Source organism: Mesoplodon mirus (assembly GCF_964341445.2).
Source record: "Mesoplodon mirus genome assembly, chromosome: 2".
NCBI classification, from domain to species: Eukaryota; Metazoa; Chordata; class Mammalia; order Artiodactyla; family Ziphiidae; genus Mesoplodon; species Mesoplodon mirus.
In genome coordinates, this window is record NC_138977.1 from 193452653 (window position 1) to 193475428 (window position 22776).

Sequence of the window (22776 nt, forward strand, 5' to 3'; positions counted from 1 at the left end):
AATGCACTGTATCTACACTGCGGTGGCAGTCACTAGCCAAGAGTGGTTTCTGAGTACTTGATACGTGGCTAATGTGACAAAAGAACTGGATTTTAAATTGTATTTTTGTTTTAATTAATTTATGATTTTTAAAATTTAGCTTATTTTTAAAACCACTTTATTAAGCTATGACTGACATATAAAAAAACTGTAGGGCTTCCCTGGTGGCGCAGTGGTTGAGAGTCCGCCTGCCGATGCAGGGGACACGGGTTCGTGCCCCGGTCCGGGAGGATCCTACGTGCTGCGGAGCGGCTGGGCCCGTGAGCCATGGCCGCTGAACCTGCGCGTCCGGAGCCTGTGCTCCGCAACGGGAGAGGCCACAACAGTGAGAGGCCCGCATACCGCAAAAAAACAAACAAACAAAACAAACAAACAAAAAAAACCTGTACATATTTAATGTATACCACTTGATGAGTTTAGAGTTAAGTATATACCTGTGAAACCATCACCACAATTTTTCACAATTTTTGGCATAAACTTATCCATCACTTCCAAAAGTTTCCTTTTGCCCTCTTTCCCTACTATTACATTATTATGATGATGATGATAAGAACACTTAACATGAGATCTACCCTCTTAGCAAATTTGTAAGTACATGCTGTTATTAAGTATAGGCATTATGTTGTACAGTAGCTCTCAAAGACTCAGCTTGCATAACTGAAACTTTGTGCCCTTTGACTAATACCTCCCCATTTTCCTCTCCCTCCAGCCCCTGGCAATCATGGTTCTACTCTCTGCTTCTATGAGTTTGAGTATTTTAGATTCCTCATATAAGTGGTATCATGTAGTATTTGTCCTTCTGTGTCTGGTTTATTTCACTTTGCATAATGTCCTCTAGGTTCATCCATATGTTGCAAATGTCAGGATTTCCTCTATTATAAAAGCTGAATAATATTCCATTACATGTACATACCACATCTTTTTTTTATCCATTCATCCACTGATGGACATCTAGGTTGCTTCAATGTCTTGGCTACAGTGAAGAATGTTGTAATAGACATGGGGGTGCAGATATCTCTTCAAGATCCTGAGATCAATTCCTCTACATATAATCCCAGAAGTGGGATTTTTGGATCATATGGTAGTTCTGTTTTTTAAGTTTTTGGAGAACCTCCATATTGTTTTCCATAGTAGCTGTATTATTTAAATTTAAATAGTAACATGTGGCCACTAGCTACCGTATTGGGCAGCAATGTATACAATGGGGATAACAGTGGTATCTACCTCATTTACTTATTTATTCAACAAATACTTATAGAGTATCTTCTGTGAGCACTTACAGGTATTGTGCTAGGGAAAATATCATGAAGCTTACAACCAGTAAGGCAATCAGACCCATTTAACAGGTGAACAAATAAAATAACTACAGTTTACAGTTAGTAGTATAAAGGAAGTAAACAAGATAGAGCCTTACAGAATAATAGAGGGTGCATTCTTTAGATGAGGCATGAGAGGAAACCTCTTTCAAGAGATGGTGAATGATCCAAACTACCACTACCTTTCAGCTCAGCGTAGCCATGTGACACAACTCTGGCCAGCGGGACAGAAGTGGAAATGAGCCAAACGATGTTTCAGGAAAGATTCGGGTTTTTTTCATAGCAAAGGAACTGGTGAATCAATTTGAGGACACTCCCAAAGGGCAAAGATGAGACAATTTGAGCATTAATAAGGATAATAACTGCAATGTATTGAAACTCAGCAAATATGTTTAAATCCAAAAGTTCATAAAGACAACTTTTTAAAAAAGGCTGACTGGTTATCATTGGAGGACACTAGTGAATCAAGTCATTATTTTGAAAACTGGTAAACTAAGGAAAAGAATCAAGTATTTTATCTTTCCTTTACTTTCTGTACCCACTGAGTAACCTAATAATAAAGGCAGGAAGTTTCTCTTTATAGAAGTAGTCCAGCTAATAAATGAAGAAGGAGTGATATAATTAAAACATAACCATTTTATAACATAATTAATGGACCTAGGCAGTAATCATCAAAAGCTGATATTATCACAAAGAGAAACAATCAGACATTAGATGCTTTCAGATAGCAGAACATAACAAAAAACAAACCTGAATCTAATCAAACCTGTAGTTCCAACTATGAACTTATAAGATATAGAAGACAGAGGACACCATCCGGATGCAATTAGGAAAATCCAGATTGTAGGAAACTCTACAAGGCAAATGACCTGGTTTCTTCAAAAAATAAATTGAGAGAAAACGAAAGAAAGGGGATCCTACAGATCAAAAGGGACTTCAAGGATGTATAATTTGCAAGTAGTAGTCTTATTTGGATACTTTAAACTATAAAAAATATGACTTTTATGGGACACTTGGAAATTTGAACACTGGATATTTGATGTTAATGAACTTCTAATTTTTGTGTGATAATGGTATTGTGGTTTTGTTTAAAAACGAAGAGTTTTATCTTTTAGAGATACATAGTGAAATATTTGGGGAAAATGATAGTGTCTGGGATTTGCTTCAAAATAATAAGGGGGGAGGGAGAGTGTGTGCAGAGGGTATAGATGAAATATGACTGGCCACAGATTGATAATTACTGTAGTTGCATAATGGATCCACGGATGGGGAGTGTCTTCATATCATTCTCTTTGTTATGTTTGGAATCCTGCATAATAAAAAGTTAGACTAAAAGTGGGCTTGACTCCTTTACTCTCCTTATTTTGCCTTGAAGATAGAGTTAAGGCCTTACGGTGTACCAGCCATCTGTGACCATGAGGCAGCAAGTATGAGGTCAGACATGAGAAGGACAATATATGAAGGATGGTAGAGCTGAAAGATAGAAAGAGGCTGAGTCCCTATAAGCTCATGGAGCTGTTGTGCCAGCCCTAGAATGCCTACTTCTGGAAATTTTGTTATAAGAGATAAACAAACCTCCCCATGTTTAAACCCCTCTTGGATTTGCGGGCAAGACCATTCTTAGATCATACTGTTAAGGTCCAAAATATGAGAAGCAGCAATCTAGGTGAAGAGCAAAGCAGAGGGCATCACAGTCAGAAGACCCTGGGATAGTTAAGAATTTGGAACTCGCAGAAGGCCTGTGTGACTACAGCATGATGAGGGAGAAGAAGAGTAGGGTACGATGAGGTTGAAGGTGTAGACACGGGCTTGAAGGCTGGAGGCACGGTAGTCTCTGGTAAGCACTCTGGATTATTCTAAGCATAATGGGAAACCCGTGACAGTTTTGAAGCAGACACGTGACAATAGCTGATTTATTTATGTTTAGAAAGATAACTCTGGCTGCTACATAGAGAAAGGACAAGGGCAGGGGCACATGGGAAAGCCTGGAGGCAGCCATCCAGATGAAAGATGATGGGAGTCTGGCAGTAGAGATGGATAGAAGGCAGTTTTGAGACCTATTTTGGAAGTAAAATCAACAGAAATTATTAAATAAATTTATAAAATTAGGGAAGGGGAAAAGTCAAGCGTGGCTCCTAGTTTTCTGGTTTTAGCAATAAAGTAGAATTGGAAGAGGTAAACTTCATATGCCAGTTGGATAGCCTAGTAGGTATGTCAATTAGGCAGTAGGGATGTGAGTATGGAGGTGGAAAGAGAAGCCTGAACTATAGTATACATTTGGAAGCCATCAGCATAATATTGCATTTAAAGCTTGTGATGGATGAGATCACCTAGGGAAACAGTGTAGGTACAGAAGAAAACAGGACCCAGGATCGAATCTTAAGAAATACTAACACTGACACACGGAGCTGAGAAAGGAAAAAAGACTGAGGATGGAGGCTCTCATAAAGCAGAAGGAAAACCAGGTGATAATCTGGTTTGGTTGACCATAAGGTATCCCAGAAATTAAGAGCAAGGAATATTTCATAGTCCAAGTGGGCCTCATGCTGCTGAGAAGTGAAATAAGAAGAAAATAATAAAGGAGACACTGCTGTTGATAATAAGAAGGTCATTGGTGACACTGACAAGAACAATCTCAGAAGAGTGGTGGAGCTGGAATCCAAATCTGAGTGAGCTGAGGAGTAAATAGGTGGCGAAGGAGAGATGGTGTGTATAGAAACTTTCTTGAGAATCTGCCATAAAGGGAGCAGAGAAACAAGGCAGTAACTGGAGGCACTTTAGGCGTCAAGGTAAAGTTTTCAAAGACAAAGAGATAGTGGAGCCTATCTGAATGCCGATAGAATGATCCATTGGTGAGAGTAAAAGGTGATGGGATTTAGAACACAAATGAAGGACTGGTCTTTAATGGGAGGAGGGGCACTTCCTCCATGGTTGAAAGAGCAATGGAAAAGTAGATGCAGATGCAGGGAGAAGTCTAGATTTGGTGACTAAAAGATGACATAGTTTCCTTCTCTTTTATCGGTGAAATATGTGAAGTCATCAGCTTAAAGTGAGGGAAACACGGTCTGGGGAAGGTGTGAAGAGAGAGGAAGGGTATAAAATAGTGCAAATTCAGCTTACTTCTGAAATTGCCAGGCAGTGTTTCTGAAATTGCCAGGCAGTGTTGAGAGACCTCTTGAGGATGGTGATGAGGGATTTAAAGTTATTTGTGAGATGCTCGGTAAATATTAGCTATCATTATTCTTAAATGCCAGTTAAGTAAGGCTCATTTAACCCTAACAACATACCTACAAAGTTAGGTGTTATTACCCTCATTTCAAAGAGAAAATTCAGTGTCCCCGAATTCATTAAGTTGTCCAGGATCATACACTGGTTTAGGCAGTGGAGTGGCATTTGAACCCAGACTGGGTACCCATAAAAGCCAGAGCCTCCCCTACCAAACCAGGTAAGCTGAGGTAGCATTGTCATATCTAGCTGCAGAGTGTCTGGAGCACCCTCTGGAAGTTGGAGGAACACCAGCTTTCACAGATCACTCCTGGTCCTCTGAGCTAAAGCAGTTGAAGAAAATTCTGCCAGGGTAAGTTTTCAGGTGCCGTCCCTGTTGCTGCTCTGCAGAGGTCACACATATGACTTTGAATCAAAGTCAATGCCATAATGAGTTACTGTTTTTTTATATAGGAGCCAATTCAGCAGCTAGGGTAGGGATGGCACTTATTTTCAGCCAGTGTTACTCATTCAAATGGCTTTTTCAAATTCCATGGTGGGTAAAAAAAGGTTTCGTTTGTTTAGTGGCATTAAATAGCATGTATTATGCTCCTGATTTTGTGGATCTGGAATTAGGACAGGGCTCAGGGAAAACAGCTTGTCTATTTCATGATGACTAGATGGTTGGGATGATTCAACTGGGGCCATATATCTGAGACCTTAATTCTGATTGCAGTTTAGTTCCTCAGTTTTTCTCCCCATCGTGTCTGCTGGAGCTGAAATGTCCAGGATGACTTCCTCACTTCCACATCTGGCACCTAGGTTGGGGTGGATGGAGCAGCCTGGGCTGGCTGGTCATCATTCTCTTTCCACGATAAGTCTGCTGGGCTGGCTTGGGCTTCCTCACAACATGGCAGTCTCAGGGTAGTCAGACTTATGTGGTGGTTGGCTTCAAAAATGTATATTCATGTTGTATATTCTATATTCATATTATAGAATAGTATAATAGTACTTTTATTTTTTTAATAGCCACTTTTGAGCTATTACAAATAATGCTGCTATGAACATTTATGCACAAGTTTTTGTGTGGGTACCTATTAACTTTTTTTTTGGCTGGGCCCGCGGCTTGCAGAATCTTAGTTCCCCAACCAGGAATTCAAACTTGACCCTTGGCAGTGAAAGCGTGGAGTCCTAACCACTGGACCGCCAGGGAATTCCCTCATATTGAGTTTCAAAGTATAAAAATGCACAGGGGGATGAGGGATAATTTTGGGGGGCAATGGATATATTCTATATCATGATTGTGGTAGTGGTTACATAACTGTATATATTGGTCAAAACTCATTAAATTGTACACTTAGAGGTATTTGTATTCAAATTATATCTCAGTAAAGCCAACCTCCTAAATAAAGGATGGAATGGTAGGGGGACAGATTTGGAGGCGTATTAATATATATAATGTTTCAACAATATATAATGCTTTTCTGTATACCAATATCTTCACATACATTTTCTCAATAAAGCAAACAAAAACTATGATCATTTCAATAAGCCAGTGAGATAAGTAAGAAGATATTACTGTGTCCATTTTAGATATGAGGAATTTACACCTGCATAGTTTGGTTGTGTGGATTGTCCAATATCACAGAGCTGCCAATTGGCAGAGGCAGAATTTCTTCCACCTTTTTTTACCTCTGCAGTTTTCAAATGCTTAATCAAATTTGCTTATAAAAATTGAGGGAGAAAGAAGCTACATCTGTACAGATTTCATATTTGGACACAGAATAAAGAAGTTCCCCCACATGCTGGGTCTTCCATGACCTAAAATAAAAAATGAAAAAAAGTGATGACTCAAATCACAACTAGAACAGGACCTCTGAAAAGCAAGAAATTTAAAAATATCCCACCTTTGATTGCAACACTCTTTTAAGTTGCTCTAACACTTGAGCTTTGATTTTATTGAGAATCGAATGTTCTGTATCTCTTCCTGCTCTTACCAGATTCCGTGGGTCCTATGCTTATGTGCTCAGATCCTTTGCCTGCCATACCTCTACCCTGCTGCTGGTTCCTGAAGGCCGGCTCTCTCAGGATCCAGGGTCAGCTGTCTTCCAGCTGGCTTAGTCAATGGGAGGCACTGGTGAGAATGGCAGAGTTGTCTTCTCCTTCCCTTGCTGCCTTGGGAGGCATCTCCCCGAAGATGCTGCCCCTCTTCTGAGGTCTCCAGCAAGTATGGTACATGCCTGCCTTGACTTTGTCTTCTGCTGGGTGATCGTAACTCCTGGGATCTGATGATACCACCTTCTCCCTGCGTCTCGCCAGCCTCAGGATGGTGGTGGCTTCTTGCTGTTGCTAAAGTCTGTGCTGCCTCACTGTCCTCTGATTAGCTTCTCTGCCTCTTCTTTCCTGTACCAACCATCTCTTTTGAGGGATGTTTTACAATAGACCATCTGTGATATTGACTTAGGATTGGGCATAGGACCATACCTGAAAATAGTTTTGGGTTTTTTTTGCGGTACACGGGCCTCTCACTGTTGTGGAGTCTCCCATTGCGGAGCACAGGCTCCGGACGCACAGGCTCAGTGGCCATGGCTCACGGGCCCAGCCGCTCCACGGCATGTGGGATCATCTTGGCTTGGGGCACGAACCCGTGTCCCCTGCATTGGCAGGTGGACTCTCAACCACTGCGCCACCAGGGAAGCCCCTGAAAATAGTTTTAACCACTTCCCTTGGCATCCATTTCTGGTCCACCCTTCAGGCATGTTTAGATATGACATTCATTATTCCATTATGGATGGGTATATTTGTGTCATCAATGCAACCCCCAGAAAATTAAAATTTATTTATCAGATCAGCTAGTCTGCAGTCATCCAACAGCTGAAATAATGTATTTAAAAGGTCTGGAATCTCCGAATAAACCTTAAGCTGCCCATTGGTCATAATAACATTTAGCATGTTAAATTAGTACAGTGGAAATTTTATTAGTCAGCATACTTAATACTAGGTTCTGTAATAAATAAATCCAAAATCTCAGCGACTTAATATGATAAAAGTGTATTTGTTGTTCACAAAGAGTTCAATGTTGTCAGCTGGGGGTGTCTGCTCTGTGCAGTTAATTAGGAAACTGGTGTTGCCCTAGATGTTGACATCAGCTAGCAGAGGAGTGACAGCAGAGAGGATTGTGGAGGTGTTTTAGGAACCAAGACTGGAAACAGCATACATCAACTTTGTCCACATCTCACTGGCCAGAACTCAGTCACGTGCCCCTCCGCACACCCACCCCAATTGCAGGAGAGCCTGAGAAATATAGTTTAAATTAATGCCTAGGAAGAACAAGAAATGACCTTGGAAAACATATAGTCAGTCTCCGCCACTATTTTCCCTTTTGGTCAATAACTTTCCATTTCATCCTTCCTCTCACTTATAGAATAAACTCCTCTCCACCCCACTCGCTAGAACATTATCCGAAGTCACTGAATCCAGCTCAAAGCCCTGGGTGATGCTCAGTCAGCTCTATCTGGTTCACATGTGGTTCTTTTTGGTTGAGTAATTTATAAACTAAAAAGAGGAGTCATCTGCCCCCTGCTCCTTTCTCATCCCCAAATATACACTGGTAAGCAGAGACAGGGAACTTCAGTGTCCCATATGGAAAGGGAAGAAATGAAAGACAGAAAGCCGATAGTGGTCCAAAGCGGTAGGTCAGGCACTGTGACATCTCCCTGACCAGGAAGCATTGGGAAATGTCTTTGACTGGACTCTGTTTCTCCTCTATGAGAGGCATTGTTTTGTCTATACTTTTCTGTGACCCCTGGTTCCACTCTTCAGGTATTCTCTTCATTGTTCATTATCCTCTGTGGTGATATCTGAAGTGGGTGATGGGGGTAAATTATTTCTGGGACTATGCAGATTTTGGAGTCTGCTTCCTTCTCATGGAAACCTGGGAGTCCAAAGCTGGTTGTTGTTTCCTGCCTTGACTAGTCTTTGTCCCAGACTTCTGTTTTCTTTGGAAATACTATTTCCTCAGAAACCTAACAGGCTTCCCATTGATTTCCTTCTAGACAGTTTCTATGCCACAAACTACAGCCCAAACACTTTCCTAGACATAGTTCTCAATATCCTTTCTGTCTTTGTTCCCTTATCCTCATGCCTCCCTCTTCTTACTGGCAGCCACCTTGATGCTATCAGGTTGAAAGGGAAAGCCACGTGTGACGTGGCTTGTGCCAAGAGGTGGTGGTGACTGAGCAGTCCTGTGTTGCTCACAGTTTTCTCACTCTTATTTTCTACTATTTGGGGTCTAGAATCAGTCTACTTCAAGGCCCCCAATTTATGTAATTTTCCTATTTTCTTCCATTTCTTGCTGCAAACTGCCAAAACTTGCCAGTCGCTTGTGGCCAAAATGCACTAACAGTTTGATTCCTTCCAACTACTTCTCTTGGAGCCAGCAGTCTGTAAGCATATGGCCTGCCTCTCAAGCGAGAAGTTTTGCCAAGTGTTTTGCCATGCACAGCATGGATTGCCACCTTTTCTGCCTCTGGGATCAGTTTCCTTTCTTCCCACAACTGGTACGCTAAGCCAGTGCCACTTATTTTAGGTTTTGGGTTTTTTTTTTTTAGAAGTACCCCACTTCAAGGTCCCATTTGTGGCTTTTGTTATAGCATTATTGCTAGTTGCATAAAAAGAACTTCCAAATCTCAATCTCAGTACCTTAAGACAGCAAATGCAATCAAATTCATTTCTCACTCCATAGTCCAGAGTAGGGGTGAGGGCGAGTGTGGAGAGAGGGAACTCTGCACCGTGCAGTCAGAGATGAGGCTAACAGAGGCTCTACCATCTTCAGTGCATGACTCGCAAAGGTGCTCTGAGTATGGATATCTAGCCAGCAGCTGGAAGAGGACAGAGAGTATGGATAATCACATGGATGTTTTAGGAGTTAGGTCTGTGAGCGGTGCATCACTCTGCACACATTTCATTTGTCAGAAGTCAATGATATGGCACAGGAGCTGAGTAGGTTACATAAGTGAGTTGAATGGGAACCAGGATGAATTCAGGAAGTGCATATTCTTTCTAAGTGAGTGGTAGCCATTCAACTCCAACTAATTATTGTCATGTGGGAATGCAGGGTTGCCAGTTGTGATCTTTCTAGAGTAGCCAGAAATCCAGATTCCTATGTGAAGTCTTGTGATGTTTAAATGTTCATGTGATAGACAGTCCCTGAGATGATCTTGTGTAGTCACAAGTGACTGTGTGTCCTTGTGTAGCCACTTACACAACGTATATCATTGTGTCAGGGCTGGTCTGAGTGACCAATAAAATATGATGGGATTGATGATATGTGACCTACTTCCAAGGCTAGGTCATAAAACATATGAAAGACTGTCTTGCTTTCTCTGGGATTACTCACACTGGGGGAGGTCAGCCACTGTGAAATGAGGACAGTCAAGCAGTCTGTGAAGAGGCCTACATGGGTTATAATTGAGATCTCCCATCAACAGTCAGCACCATCATGCCGATCATGTGAGTAAGCCACCTTGAAAGTGAATCATCCATCCCTAGTCAAGCCTTCAGATGATACAGCCCCAGCCAACATTACATCTGCAACCTCACAGGAGACCATGAGACAGAACCACCCAGCTAAGACACTGAGATAATAGATTCTTATTGCTGTTTTAAGCCACTATTTTTTTTTATATTTTGTTGCTCAGCAATAGGTAACTGATAATGGTCATAACTCACTTTAAAAATTTTTTAAAGTTAAACATTGTGTATAAAAAATTTCCTTCTGCTGAATTCAGGCTACCAGTTTATAATATCTCTAGAGAAGAAAGAAAGAAACAGTGGGCTGCCATTTTCTGATTCTTGCTTGCTTTGAACTGAACTTTTCAAGCATCATAAATCCAAGAGGAAAAATGATTTAATGAACTGCATTACTTTTGCCAGATTCAGTGAGACTTGCGTTCAAACATGACTCCACTACTTACTAGTTATGAGACCTTGGAAAATTTACTTAACTTCTTTTGGCTACAATTTCCTTATTTGGAAAAGAGGAATAACAACAGAAGTACTTCTCAGGAAAAATTGTGAAATACTCTGAAATGAGAATAAGAAAAGGTTAGTGGGTGTCCTATCTAGTTTATTCATCCAGATTATCTCTGCATTTCACTGTCTTTGAGTTATTTCACAACTCTATAATTTGTAGAAAACAGAGTAATGCAAATGTGTTTTTTTTTTTTTTTTTTTTTTGCGCGATACGCGGGCCTCTCACTGTTGTGGCCTCTCCCGTTGCAGAGCACAGGCTCTGGATGCACAGGCTCAGTAGCCATGGCTCACAGGCCCAGCCATTCCATGGCATGTGGGATCTTCCCGGACCAGGGCACGAACCCGTGTCCCCTGCATCGGCAGGCGGACTCTCAACCACTGAGCCAACAGGGAAGCCCTAATGCAAATGTTCCTTATTCACAGAAATGCAAATTGTGTCTACTGGTATGCAACTGATTACCGTCCCAAGGATAAAGATCAGTTTTACACCAATAAAGTAAGTTCATTTAAGCATTCCTGATGGCTTAATGTATTTGCTCTTTGGATTCTCATTTGGACTGGCTGTAACATCTTAGTTATTATATAATTAATTGATATGTTAAATAAAACCAGAGACATATGTTTATTTTATATTTGTATGTGAGTCATGATTCAACTTAAAAAAAATTACCCTTTGACAGATATCAGAGTGTTGTTATGATGAATAAACAAATCAATGCATGTGAATCCCTTAGCACTGTGCCTGACACAGAGTGTTCAATAATAACTAGCTCATTTTATAATGCTAAAGAAGAGGGTAGTGAAGAAGCAATGATGTGAGGTCACCAATTTAGATGAAACAAAGGTCCACTGGTCTACCTATTCACCCATTCCTGTTTTCCAAAAAGGATACTCAGAGAAAACAACTTTGCAAATCAACAAAATAGCAGTCAAAATGCTAACCAACACAGTAATTACACAACAAGATCTCTGAAAAATCATCTAACCTATCCTATCCTGATGAGAAAGATAATACTTACTTTGACAGTTGCTGGTAAGGCTTGCTAAAGTAACACACATGGAATGGGGTTACTGTGAATGAGCTAGAAGGGGTGTTCATCTGAAAACAGATTTAGAAAGCACATGTCTGAGTGTTCTTTCAATTCTGTGCCTCCTGGTAAGTAACTGAAATGCCTTAAGTGGGCCAGGTATAAGGAACAGCTCTATCTATCAATTTTTGTTTTAGATAAATATCAAATATTTAATAGAGAGAAAATTTTTTTATTATAATGCCAACTAAAAATTGTCACTTGCCATCTGCCTCTGCAAGGATTAGGTCACCGGCCACTGCAGTCGTTGACCTGCTTGCCCTGAAAGGAGTTCAGGGTGGAGATCAGGAATGACGTACTCTGTGCTTTGGGAAAAACTGGCAGAACAGGTCTTTCCATAATTAGATATTTTCAGGAGATTTTATGAGCCCGATTTCTTGCATCTCCTCATACCTAGAAAAGCACTAAAATCATTACCGGAGACATCTGCTCCTCGTGACCAGCAGAAACCTTCTGCCAAAATGTGTGCTTGATTGCATATATCCCTCTTCACCAAAATCTCACACACACACACACACACACACACACACACACACACACTCTGACCTCTCCCCTTACCTCTTTGGAGCAGTTCCTCAGAGCTATCTGAGAGGATGTCTCCCAGGCTACAGTCTTCATTTTGCCCCAAATAAAACTTAACTCACAATTCTCATGTTGTGCATTTTTTTTTTCAGTCGACATTAAGAACAAATCTGATGATAATTGGAAACAGATACTCTGGCTTAGCATCAGAGAAGCAGTATGGAACGGAATGGTGTACTGGAGTAGGGGCAGCTCCAGTCAAGTGGTGCCACCCAGGAATTCAGGCCACGGTTTTGTAAGAGCAGCAAGATATCTCAATTATTATGGGGTATTTCTTAGCTCAAGCAATTAATTAAGCATCCAAGCTGACCAATCAAAACACATCTACCATTTCTTTGTGACCTCTGACTTAGGCCATGATGTTTTGGATGTGCTCTGTGGGTGGCAACTACTTGTTGGTGACACTCATCAGGAGTTGCTTATCATGGTTTGATGCCTTATTTACTGGCATGAGTAGAAGATGAAGTGTCAGTGGTCATGTGTGCTTATCAGACTGGGGTTGCTGGTAGTCAATGAAGAGAACGAGTAAGTAATATTTGTGGCTCTGCTGTCAGACATTGGATGCTTTGTTTTGCCCATCACACTTTGCTTTGTCCATCATACTGTGTGAATGGGGGGAGAATGAGTTCTGAATATGTTCAGGAAGCTTTGTACTGTAGTAGAAAATAGACGCCTCTGGAGTCATATAGACATAGATTTGAATCTCAGCTGCACTGCTTAAGAGCTAACTAACCATGGATAATTTGCTTAACATCTCTGAGCTTCAGTTTCCTCATTTATAAAAAGAGAAGACCGGGTGCAGAGGGAACCAGGCTCCTTTAATCTTCCTGCCCTGCCATCTTTAGTATGTGGCTTTCTGCTCCTAGGTTGCAAACTGGCTGTTGCATCTACAAGCAACAGCTTCTGAATTCCAGGCAGGAAGAAGGCAGGGAGAATGAAGGTTAAAAGGCACATGTCAGCTGTGTCTCTTTTATCAAAATTCAGCAGCTTTCCTTGAAGTCACCTCTAGCAGACTTTTGTTTACTGGCCATATTCGCCACCTCTGACTGCAAGGGAACTCGGGAAATAAATTTTTTTTAGCCCATAACACTTCCACTTACTCATACAGCAGAGTTCTACTATGAATGGGAGATTGGCTCCTGGCTTAAAAAAACCCAGCAGTATCTGCTAAAGTGCTCAATAATCCTGGATATTATGTTTATAATACTTTTAATCTCAGCTAGTCTCTCTCCTTTGTCATTACATCCAAAGTGCTGGGCATATGGCACGCGCGTGCACGCGTGTGTGTGTATATTCAGTGTGCTTTCTTGCTCATTTAACTGGTATATCAGAAGTATTTTCTTCCCAGTGAGATTTAATAAAAGGCTACAAATTTAAAAAAAAAAAGAAAGAAAGAAAGAAAAAAGAAAGGGCACTTTTTACGTACGGAACTATGCCAAGAAAGTACCTTTGGGTTTTCTTTTTATTGAAGATTCTTACAATAACCAAAATCATTATGATAACAGCTAAAAATTTACTGAGCATTTATGGTGTGCCAGAGACTGTGCAAAGTTATTTCTATTCATTATAACCACCATAAAAACTCTATAAGGTAGACTGCTTAAAACCACACAGCTAATACACAGTGGAGCCAATATTTGAATGTGAATCTGTCTGATTCCAAACTGCTTTTTATCACCTGTCAGATTGCGAGATATTCCTCACCTACTTCTGGAGACTCTTTCCAATTTTATTCTAAAGCCCAAATCTTGGCCTCACATTTGGCCAATACCACAGTAATAATTGCTGTAGGTTAAGACTCATCAAATTAGTGGGACAAAGTTTGATGAGAAACAGGATATGCATATTTAAAAAGTATCTCCACACGAGATACTTATTAATTATAAAGAGAATAACAGGGGCTTCCCTGGTGGCACAGTCATTGAGAATCCACCTGCCAATGCAGGGGACACGGCTTCGAGCCTTGGTCTGGGAAGATCCCACATGCCCCGGAGCAACTAAGCCCATGTGCCACAACTACTAAGCCTGCGCTCTAGAGCCCGTGAGCCACAACTACTGAACCCACGTGCCACAACTACTGACGCCCGCATGCCTAGAGCCCTTGCTCCACAGGAGAAGCCACTGCAATGAGAAGCCTGTGCACTGCAATGAAGAGTAGCCCCCGCTCGCCGCAACTAGAGAAAACCCGCGCACAGCAATGAAGACCTGACACAGCCAAAAATAAAATTAAAAAAAAAGAGAATAACAGTAACTCTACAGTGGCAAAATCAGGCTCACAACACCGTAACCAAGTAATCAAAGTTAATGTCACTAGTAATGAGATACACCAACATCACATGACTCCTCAAATGACACCCTGAGAAGGACACAGCATCACTTCTGTAGTATTCTTTCCACAAATGCATAAGCTAAATTTAATCATGAGGACCTCAGACACACCCAGCTTGAAGGACATTCTACAAAGTAACTGGCCAATATTCCCCAAAAGTATCAATGTCATGAAAGACAAAGAAAAGATGAGGAACTGTCTTAGCCTGAAGAAGACAGAAAACATGACAACTAGATGCAATATGTGATCCTGGATTGGATCAACGAGCATAAAAAATCATTAGTGTGACAACTAGGGAAATTTGAATAAGATCTATATATCAGTTAATAGTATGGCATCCAAGTAAATATTCTGTTTTTCATAATTGTACTATCATTATGTAATTGTGTACATTTGGAAACTAGGTGAAGGATATATGATAACTGATTTTTGTTTCTTGGTGACTTTTTCTTGCATCTTTTTATAAGTCTGAAATTATTTTAAAATGACAAATTTAAAAAAACAAAACCCTTATCTATCCCAGTTCACCTGGTAAAGGTGTCTACTTCTCAAAATTATGTCTGAACTACAAGTCAATGGACTGCAAGTACATCTCCACCAGCTTTCTCATCTGCTCGGCATTCTGTGTTCTGTCTCTAAGAGGATGCCCTGCTCTTTGTCCAGATGGTACCATGCTCAATGGTGCCAGATCTAAGAGAGAACTATTTACACCCTAGATAGCATACATTTGTATATTCATTATGACAATTTTCTGGCAAATGAGAGAAAAATATTTTGTGCTAACACAGTCAATATATTGTGACAGTTTACCATCATATGGAAGAAAAGTGTCTTGGGAAGGGCACTTTTTTTCTAATTCATAGTATGGGTTAGCAGTAGCCCTGCACTCCATTCCCTTCAAAGTCATCAGCAGGGTACAACCTCTCTTCTAGATTAGATCTAGTCATAGGCCATCTCCTGAAGGAGGGATATCCCCTTTTCTCATCTCTCCTTCAGCTACAAAATGGAACTTTCTCTTAGAGTTTAAAATGTCCTGGGGTGCGACATCCCCAGGTTGGTGGTGGGAAGACTATACTGACCAGCCAACGTGTAAAGAGGAAATGCAGCAGGAGCAGTTAGACCTCAGAGTTGTAAGATGGATAGGTGATTCTCAAACTTTTCCCCAAAGGTTCCTGAATAGCAGAGAAGAGTTATATCAGGTAGGATGCTTTGGGCTGAAAGTAACAGAAAACCCAGTTCAGACTAGCTTACACTGTGAAGAAATTTATTAACAGGCAGTCCAGAGCTCAAAAGGGCTCCAGGCCCAATGTCATAAGGGCTGCACTCCATTTCTTTGATATTCTCTTGGTTCAGTATTCCTTTGTGTATCAGTTTTGTCTCCAGACCAGGGTCCTCACTGTTAATAAATGGCTTACAGGAATAAATAGGGACACACATTTCTTTGTTCATGTTCTGTAGGCGAAAAAGACCTTTTACCCATTGTACCACAGAAACTTTTCCCTTCAGTCTGACTGGGCCAACTTAGGTCACATATCCACTCCTCTGCCAGTAACACTCCCCAAGAAAGAGCTGTGCCGTGAATGATTGAAGTCTGAGTTCCTAAACCATTCAATGGCAAGGTTGTGGGATTCCCATGAGCGGTTTAGAGTAAGCAAGATATACTCCCAAAGCTGGGGATGAGGTTAAATTTATTTGAGTAATGGGCCTTCTGAAGAAAGAGTGGATACCTGAACAAAAATCAGGGCTTTGTCAGGGAAAGGAATGGGGACAATTGACCTGGGGAAGTGAATTCCTGCCCCTTGTGAATCAAGAATGTTGGTCCAACATGACCTTCTACAAATAGGATGTTTCTTTGTGTGTCTTCTTCCTTTTTAAATGGGTTATACCACTATGGAAAATAACATGGAGGGTCCTCAAAATATTAAAAATAGAGCCATCATATGATCCAGCGATCGCACTGGGATATATCTTTGGGTATATATATCCAAAGAAGTTGAATGCAGGATCTCAAAGAGATATTTTCACACCCGTGTTCATGACAGCACTATTCACAATAACCAAGGGGTAGAAGCAACACAAATGTACATCAATGGATGAATAGATAAACAAAATTTGGTTTATAGGAATATTATTATCCACCCATAAAAAGGAAGGAAATCCTATCACAAGCTACAACATGGATGAACCTTGAGGACATTATGCTAAGTGAAATAAGCCAGTTGCAAAAAGACAAATATTGTATGAATCACAAAAGACCATCACATTGCAAATATTGTATGCATCACAAAACACCATCACACTGCAGGATGCAATGACATTTCACAAATGTTAATATTTTCTCTTCTACCACATTTCATTTGATTTTAAAAATCCTTTTCCTGCTTTATCTTAAAAATCATACACATTTCTTGTTCTATGCCATTATGTCTGGACTGGGTTTATCTAGAATGAATCTCCTCTTCCAGTTTTGTTGGAAATTGCTTACTTTAAGAAGGTATTTATCCTGTGGCATCCAGAAACCCCTGGCACTTAGCCACATTTGAGAAGCAAGGTATGGAATCCAGAGGAATGGATTTTCTGGAAGACAATCCCTCTAGTTAAGTGAATTGTAATGCAGCCATATGATAGACTATTAGCCATTAAAAAGGCTTATGGGGCTTCCCTGGTGGTGCAGTGGTTGGGAATCCGCCTGCTGATGCAGGGGACGCGGGTTCACGCCCCGGTCTGGGAAGATCCCACATGCCGCGGAGCGGCTGGGCCCGTGAGCCATGGCCGCTGAGCCTGCACGTCCGGAGCCTGTGCTCCACAACGGGAGAGGCCACACAGTGAGAGGCCCGCATACCGCAAAAAAAAAAAAAAAAAAAAAAAAGGCTTATGAAGAGTCTACTTTTTAAATAGGGCAAATAATTGTTTTACAATAATAAGTAAAAAAGAAAAAAGAGAATGCAATGCTGACCATGACTATTAAAGAAAGAAGTTACAGTAACAATAGTGGGAATCTGAAACACATGTATAGGAAAACACCCCAAAAGAAACCGATGAAAATGTTAACGGTGGTAGCCTTCAGCTAGTGCATCTTCAGGAGAGTTTTTCTTTGAACTTTCAATTTTCTTGTTTTTGTTTGTTTGTTTGTTTTTTCCATAATTTACAACACATCTAGAATGTTTAGTAAAGGAGAAGTGAACTGGGGTAAACACAAAAATTGTGGGTCCAAGGGTCTCACTTATGAAAACATAAACATTATAAACACTATTTTGGCTGTCAGAGGAATTATACCACCTCCCACATCCCTGCTTTTTTATTTTTAATGTGTTTTTGATAGTTGAGGTCAATATAAAAATACCACTGTATACATAAAAATAAAGATAGATCCAAAATTAAGTTGTTCAGTTTTCTCTGTGATTTAACTCCTTGGCCATTTAACATTTTATATCTGAGTAATGACAAACTATTCCTATTAGCATTGCAAGTAAATTAATTTAGAACAAAATTGAATTCTTGGTTGTTTGAAAAAGGATTAAAAGTCTTTCATCTAAAAATATGAAATTATTGTTCAAAGGGATATAATTCGAAAATCTGTAAGCACATTTATGCGTAAAAAAGTCATTTCCTTTTAACTCTCCCTTACATGACGCATGTACTAAAATCTGAGAAAGTGCCTGGGTTTGTTCCATTTAAATGCTTTTTAATAGTGTTGTCATTCTGTTTCTGGCAAGCAAAGCTTTACATAAGCCTAAAGATGCAGAAATTCTAAGATTAGAATAATTTAGATTCTGTCCTTGGGACACACTGTCTAGTGTAAGATGGTGGCATGTCCCTGTAGGTGAGTCAGCTCTCGGCTTGGACTGCAGACTCTGCTAAGACTCTAGTCCCTGGATTTCATCCACTCGTGATCTCCATCAATGTGGTTACAGGGCCACTCTGAGCTAGAATCTGCGGCTGCTACTTTCCCCTGCCCAGGAGCACCTGCCCTGCAGCGACTGGAGCTTGGTCTACCCATGCGTGTCCTAGTCAGGTGGTGTTGGTCTGCCTCTCACTACTGTGGGGCTTTGGGTCAATCAGTGACTTAATTTTTGAGGCAGGAAAACTTACTGAGAGTCAATTTTTCATATTCTCTGTATCCTGTGCTCACCACTCCCTTTCTCAGCAAAAGACTCATGGTATTTCTTGCCTTGGGGTTTTTTTTGCACAAGGAAAGCAGGTATTTCCATGGAGCACTTTTTGTTTTGTTAAAGTTCAAACTCTGCTAGAGTCTTCTACACATTCTTTCTTTTTTTAAAAAATATTTATTTATTTATTTGGTTGCATTGGGTCTTAGTTGTGGCATGTGGGCTCCTTAGTTGTGGCTCGAGGACTCCTTAATTGTGGCATGCCAACTCTTAGTTGTGGCATGCATGTGGGATCGAGTTCCCTGACCAGGGATTGAACCTGGGCCCCGGCATTGGGAATGCAGAGTCTTATTAACCACTGCGCCACCAGGGAAGTCCCCTACGGATTCTTAGAAGGAGAAAGGGAGACTCTTCGAGGGCAGCAAGAAGGAAAAGACAAATATACATGTCACTAAAAACGCGGGTCTGTGGGTGGGAGGATTCCTGAGATCTGAGTAGCCTCGGTGCAGTGGCCGGAGGAGGAAGCTAGTGCTCAGAGAGGATGGCTGTGAGGTGGGGTGTACCTTGACCTGCCCCAACCCCTCAAAGATCCTCGACATCGCAACTCACACAGAAGCCACGGAGTGGCTCACTCCAGAGGAAACTTTTCTAGTACAGAACATGGGCATCCAGCAGATATACACGCAGTTGGACGGGAGAGGACAGGACAGGCCCTCTCCATGCGTTAGCACACTGGGCAAGAACCAGAATCCTGAGTCAGGTCCCTGAATGGCTGAGATGTCATTTCCTGCCATTCTAGTGGAGTCATGCTAGGAGTTAGTTTTAATTAAATTTAAGAAAATAAAATAACTGGACATTTCTTACTCCTTTGAATTTGTGTACATTCCTGCTATGTCTGTCTGAGCTCCTATTTCTTCATCATATCCTGGAGATCAAACACTTGCCTCATAGCATCACTGTAAGGATTAAGCCAGGTTAACATGGGAGGGCCTGGGAGAGTGCCTGGGTGTATTTAATAGGTGCTCAACTGCTGTTGATTCTCTAAAAAAATTTTTTTCCTTCTCTCCAAGATGGGACTGCCAGAATGAATGGCAGAAGTTGGTATGAGGACCTACGGAAGGCCTTGGGCTAGGGAAGGCAGAGGGGCAATGTTTTTAACAGTAATCATAGTGATAGTTACTTTTTTTTTCTTTTTGGTCTATTAATTGGGGACTCTTTATTTCCGTGGTGTAAGTTGATTTACAGTATTATATATGTTCCAGGTATACAGTACAGTGATTCACAATTTTTAAAGATTATACTCCATTTATAGTTATTATAAAATATTGGCTATATTCCCTGTGCTGTACAATATATCCTTGTAGCTTATTTATTTTACACACAGTAGTTTGTATCTCTTACTCCTCTACCCCTGTCTTGTCCCTCTCCCCTTCCCTCTCCTCACTGGTAACCACTAGTTTGTTCCTTATATATGTGAGTCTGTTTCTTTTTTGTTATATTCAGTAGTTTGTTTCATTTTTCAGATTCCACATACAAGTGATATCATACAGTATGTGTCTTTCTCTGTCTGACTTATTTCACTAACCTAATACCCTCTAGGCTCATCCACATGGTTGCAAATGGCAAAATTTCATTCTTTTTTATGGCTGAGTAGTATTCCACTCCATCCACATGGCACATCTTCTTTATCCATAATGATAGCTAATATTTATTAAGAACCTATTATGGGCCAGGCATTCCTGGACTATAAATCTTGTCAATGGTTTTTCACCTGTTCTACAGAGTTCTAAGATTCCATAGAATCTTAGAATCTTAGATTCCACAGAATCTTAGGGTTGGATTCCATTCCAACCCTAAGTTCCTGAGGGTCTCAGGAACTGCAGTATAGAGCCAAAGGGAGACCAATGAGTTCACATGCAGGGCTGCTTCCTCTACTTCAACTAGATCGGTTTTGCTTTTACCTGTTTAATATGTTGATCCTCTACATGAGATTTTGTTTGAAAGTAGTATGTCTCTTAAAAATGTCGGAAAACTTCTACAGAGATTTTGGATCAATATGGCAATATAAACAAACACATGTTCAACCAGCCTTCCTCCCCTGATCTAAACCCTAAAACTAACCTAAAGGATATATATCTATATATATCTGTAGATATACAGATATTTGAAGGTCATGTTGACTGACAAGATGAATTGCTCTAAATGGATCAAAAATTCTGCAGAAACTGCTGAAAGACAGAAAGTAGAACTGGGATAACACTGAAGGAGGGACCCACTGCCCAACACTAAAGAAGAGGGTACCTGTAAGTTGTGAGTCAGGCTTCAGTACTGCTCCAAGCTTGGGGAAAGCGAATACAGGGACGGGAGGCAGTCCCAAACCAACATTCAGTGTGATTTTGGTAGCATTACAGCAGTAGGAACAATCAGGCAGTTCTTCTCCTCCTTCCACCTGTGCTATGCAGCAAACAGCAAAGGCAATTCCAATGGGACCCCCTGGGCATTATAAGCAGGATAGTAACCAAGAGGTATGTGTACCCCAAAAGAAAGTGGGAGTTCCCGTGCCCAGAAGACGAGCTACTGATCCACTCAGTCTGGTAGTATGTCCTGCCTCTCCCCTATAACCGCAGGAAGCAGAAACATTGAACAGACAAGCACTCAGACATACAGCCAAGGCTAAGAGACAACTGAAAATGCAAACAGAAGGACAACCGAGAATCACCAAACATTTGAAGAAAAACAAAGAGGAGTCCCAGATGGAAAGAATGGAGGGAATGAAGAAGAGGAAATATTCAAAAAACAACAGAATAAAACAGCTCATTGTCAATGAAAGATATGACACCTCCAATGAAAGGCCCCATGGGCGCTGCTTAGAATGAATAGAAAAACAAACAAACAAACCCCAGATCACGTCTAGACACTTGATGGTAATATTTCAGAAAAGCTCAGTTAGTAACTTGCTTTTCTGTTTCTAGTCAGTCTCCTAAAATTTGGTCACTTTATTGGCTAAAGAAACTTTTTTGGTATTGTGTGCCAAGATGATTTGAGTTGGAATATTTTTAGCAAAGGAACCTGATACTCTTGGCTGACTGACACAGCCAGTAGTTGAGCCCCATGCTGGATAGTGTGAAGATGTGGCAAGAAGAGGCTGGATAGGCTAAATTTATAGTCATTGAATACAGATGTTTCTTTTTGTCCCAAATGATCTGTTTGGTACTTAATCTGAGTAGTTACTTATTGCCCCACAATGAGTAATCAGAACAAATGAAATAAAACAACCCATTTCAGATCTGTCCCAAACACTCCTACAAATATCCCCTAAATATCCACTCATTTGAATGGTTTTGTTTTTTTTTTAACATCTCCACAAATTGTACATCCCAACTGTGACTCAGAATTATTGTTAATCAAGTTCAGAATTAAAAACATATTTTAGACATTCTACTGAAATATTTCCTTCAACTTAGAAATAAGTCATTAGAATTTTGAATGCCTTTTAAGTGTTTGTGGTTTGGGCCATACACCATGTGTTATTTTATGAGTTGTTTTTGGAGAGCCAGCTTTTCTCCCTCATTCTTATCATCCTCTCACCATATTTGTTCAGATCTTCATCGAACATCTAGTATGAACTGAAGATTGTTGATTCAGTCCCAAGTCTTTCGTCTTTTTCCATTAGGTGCAAGAGCAGTCCTTAGGACTGAGGAGTCTACAAAAATGAGTAAAGCACAGTTCCTGTAAACCCAGAAGTGTTTAAAATCTAGTAAATAAATATGAGAAATGTATAAAATCCAATGAGGATTCTCTCCCTCAGGAGAGGAAAAGATCATATTTGTTATGATCTAGGCAATGCTCATGTTATTTTTCTACATTGGTCTCTCCTGTAAGCTTGTAATAATAACTACCATTTATTGGTACCTTCTGTACCCAAGAGAAGCTGGCATTTGATGACCTAGACGGGTGGAATGAGGGGAGAAGTGGAAGGGAGGTCCAAGAGGGAGGGGGTTTATGTATACATATAGCTGATTCACTTCGCTGTACAGCAGTAACTAACACAACATTGTAAAGCAACTATACTCCAA

General features: G+C 40.6%; 1 protein-coding gene across 5 annotated transcripts in view; it reads right to left on the reverse strand.

Moving 5' to 3' along the window:
* Positions 1-403: 403 nt before the first annotated feature.
* The window catches only part of LOC309798851 (uncharacterized protein), a 35635-nt gene continuing 13262 nt past the window's right edge, over positions 404-22776 (reverse strand). Inside the window, exons 4-6 of one of the 5 annotated variants that reach the window (XR_014293240.1) lie at positions 10535-10643; positions 9261-9439; positions 7522-8419 (exon numbers count right to left, since the gene is read on the reverse strand). Coding sequence is in view for 3 of the 5 variants with exons in the window: in XM_082611563.1 (XP_082467689.1) it covers positions 9286-9439 (154 nt within the window). In the remaining 2 variants the exon portion in view is untranslated. The other 4 variants (XM_082611563.1, XM_082611564.1, XM_082611565.1 and 1 more) reach the window with 4 other exon arrangements.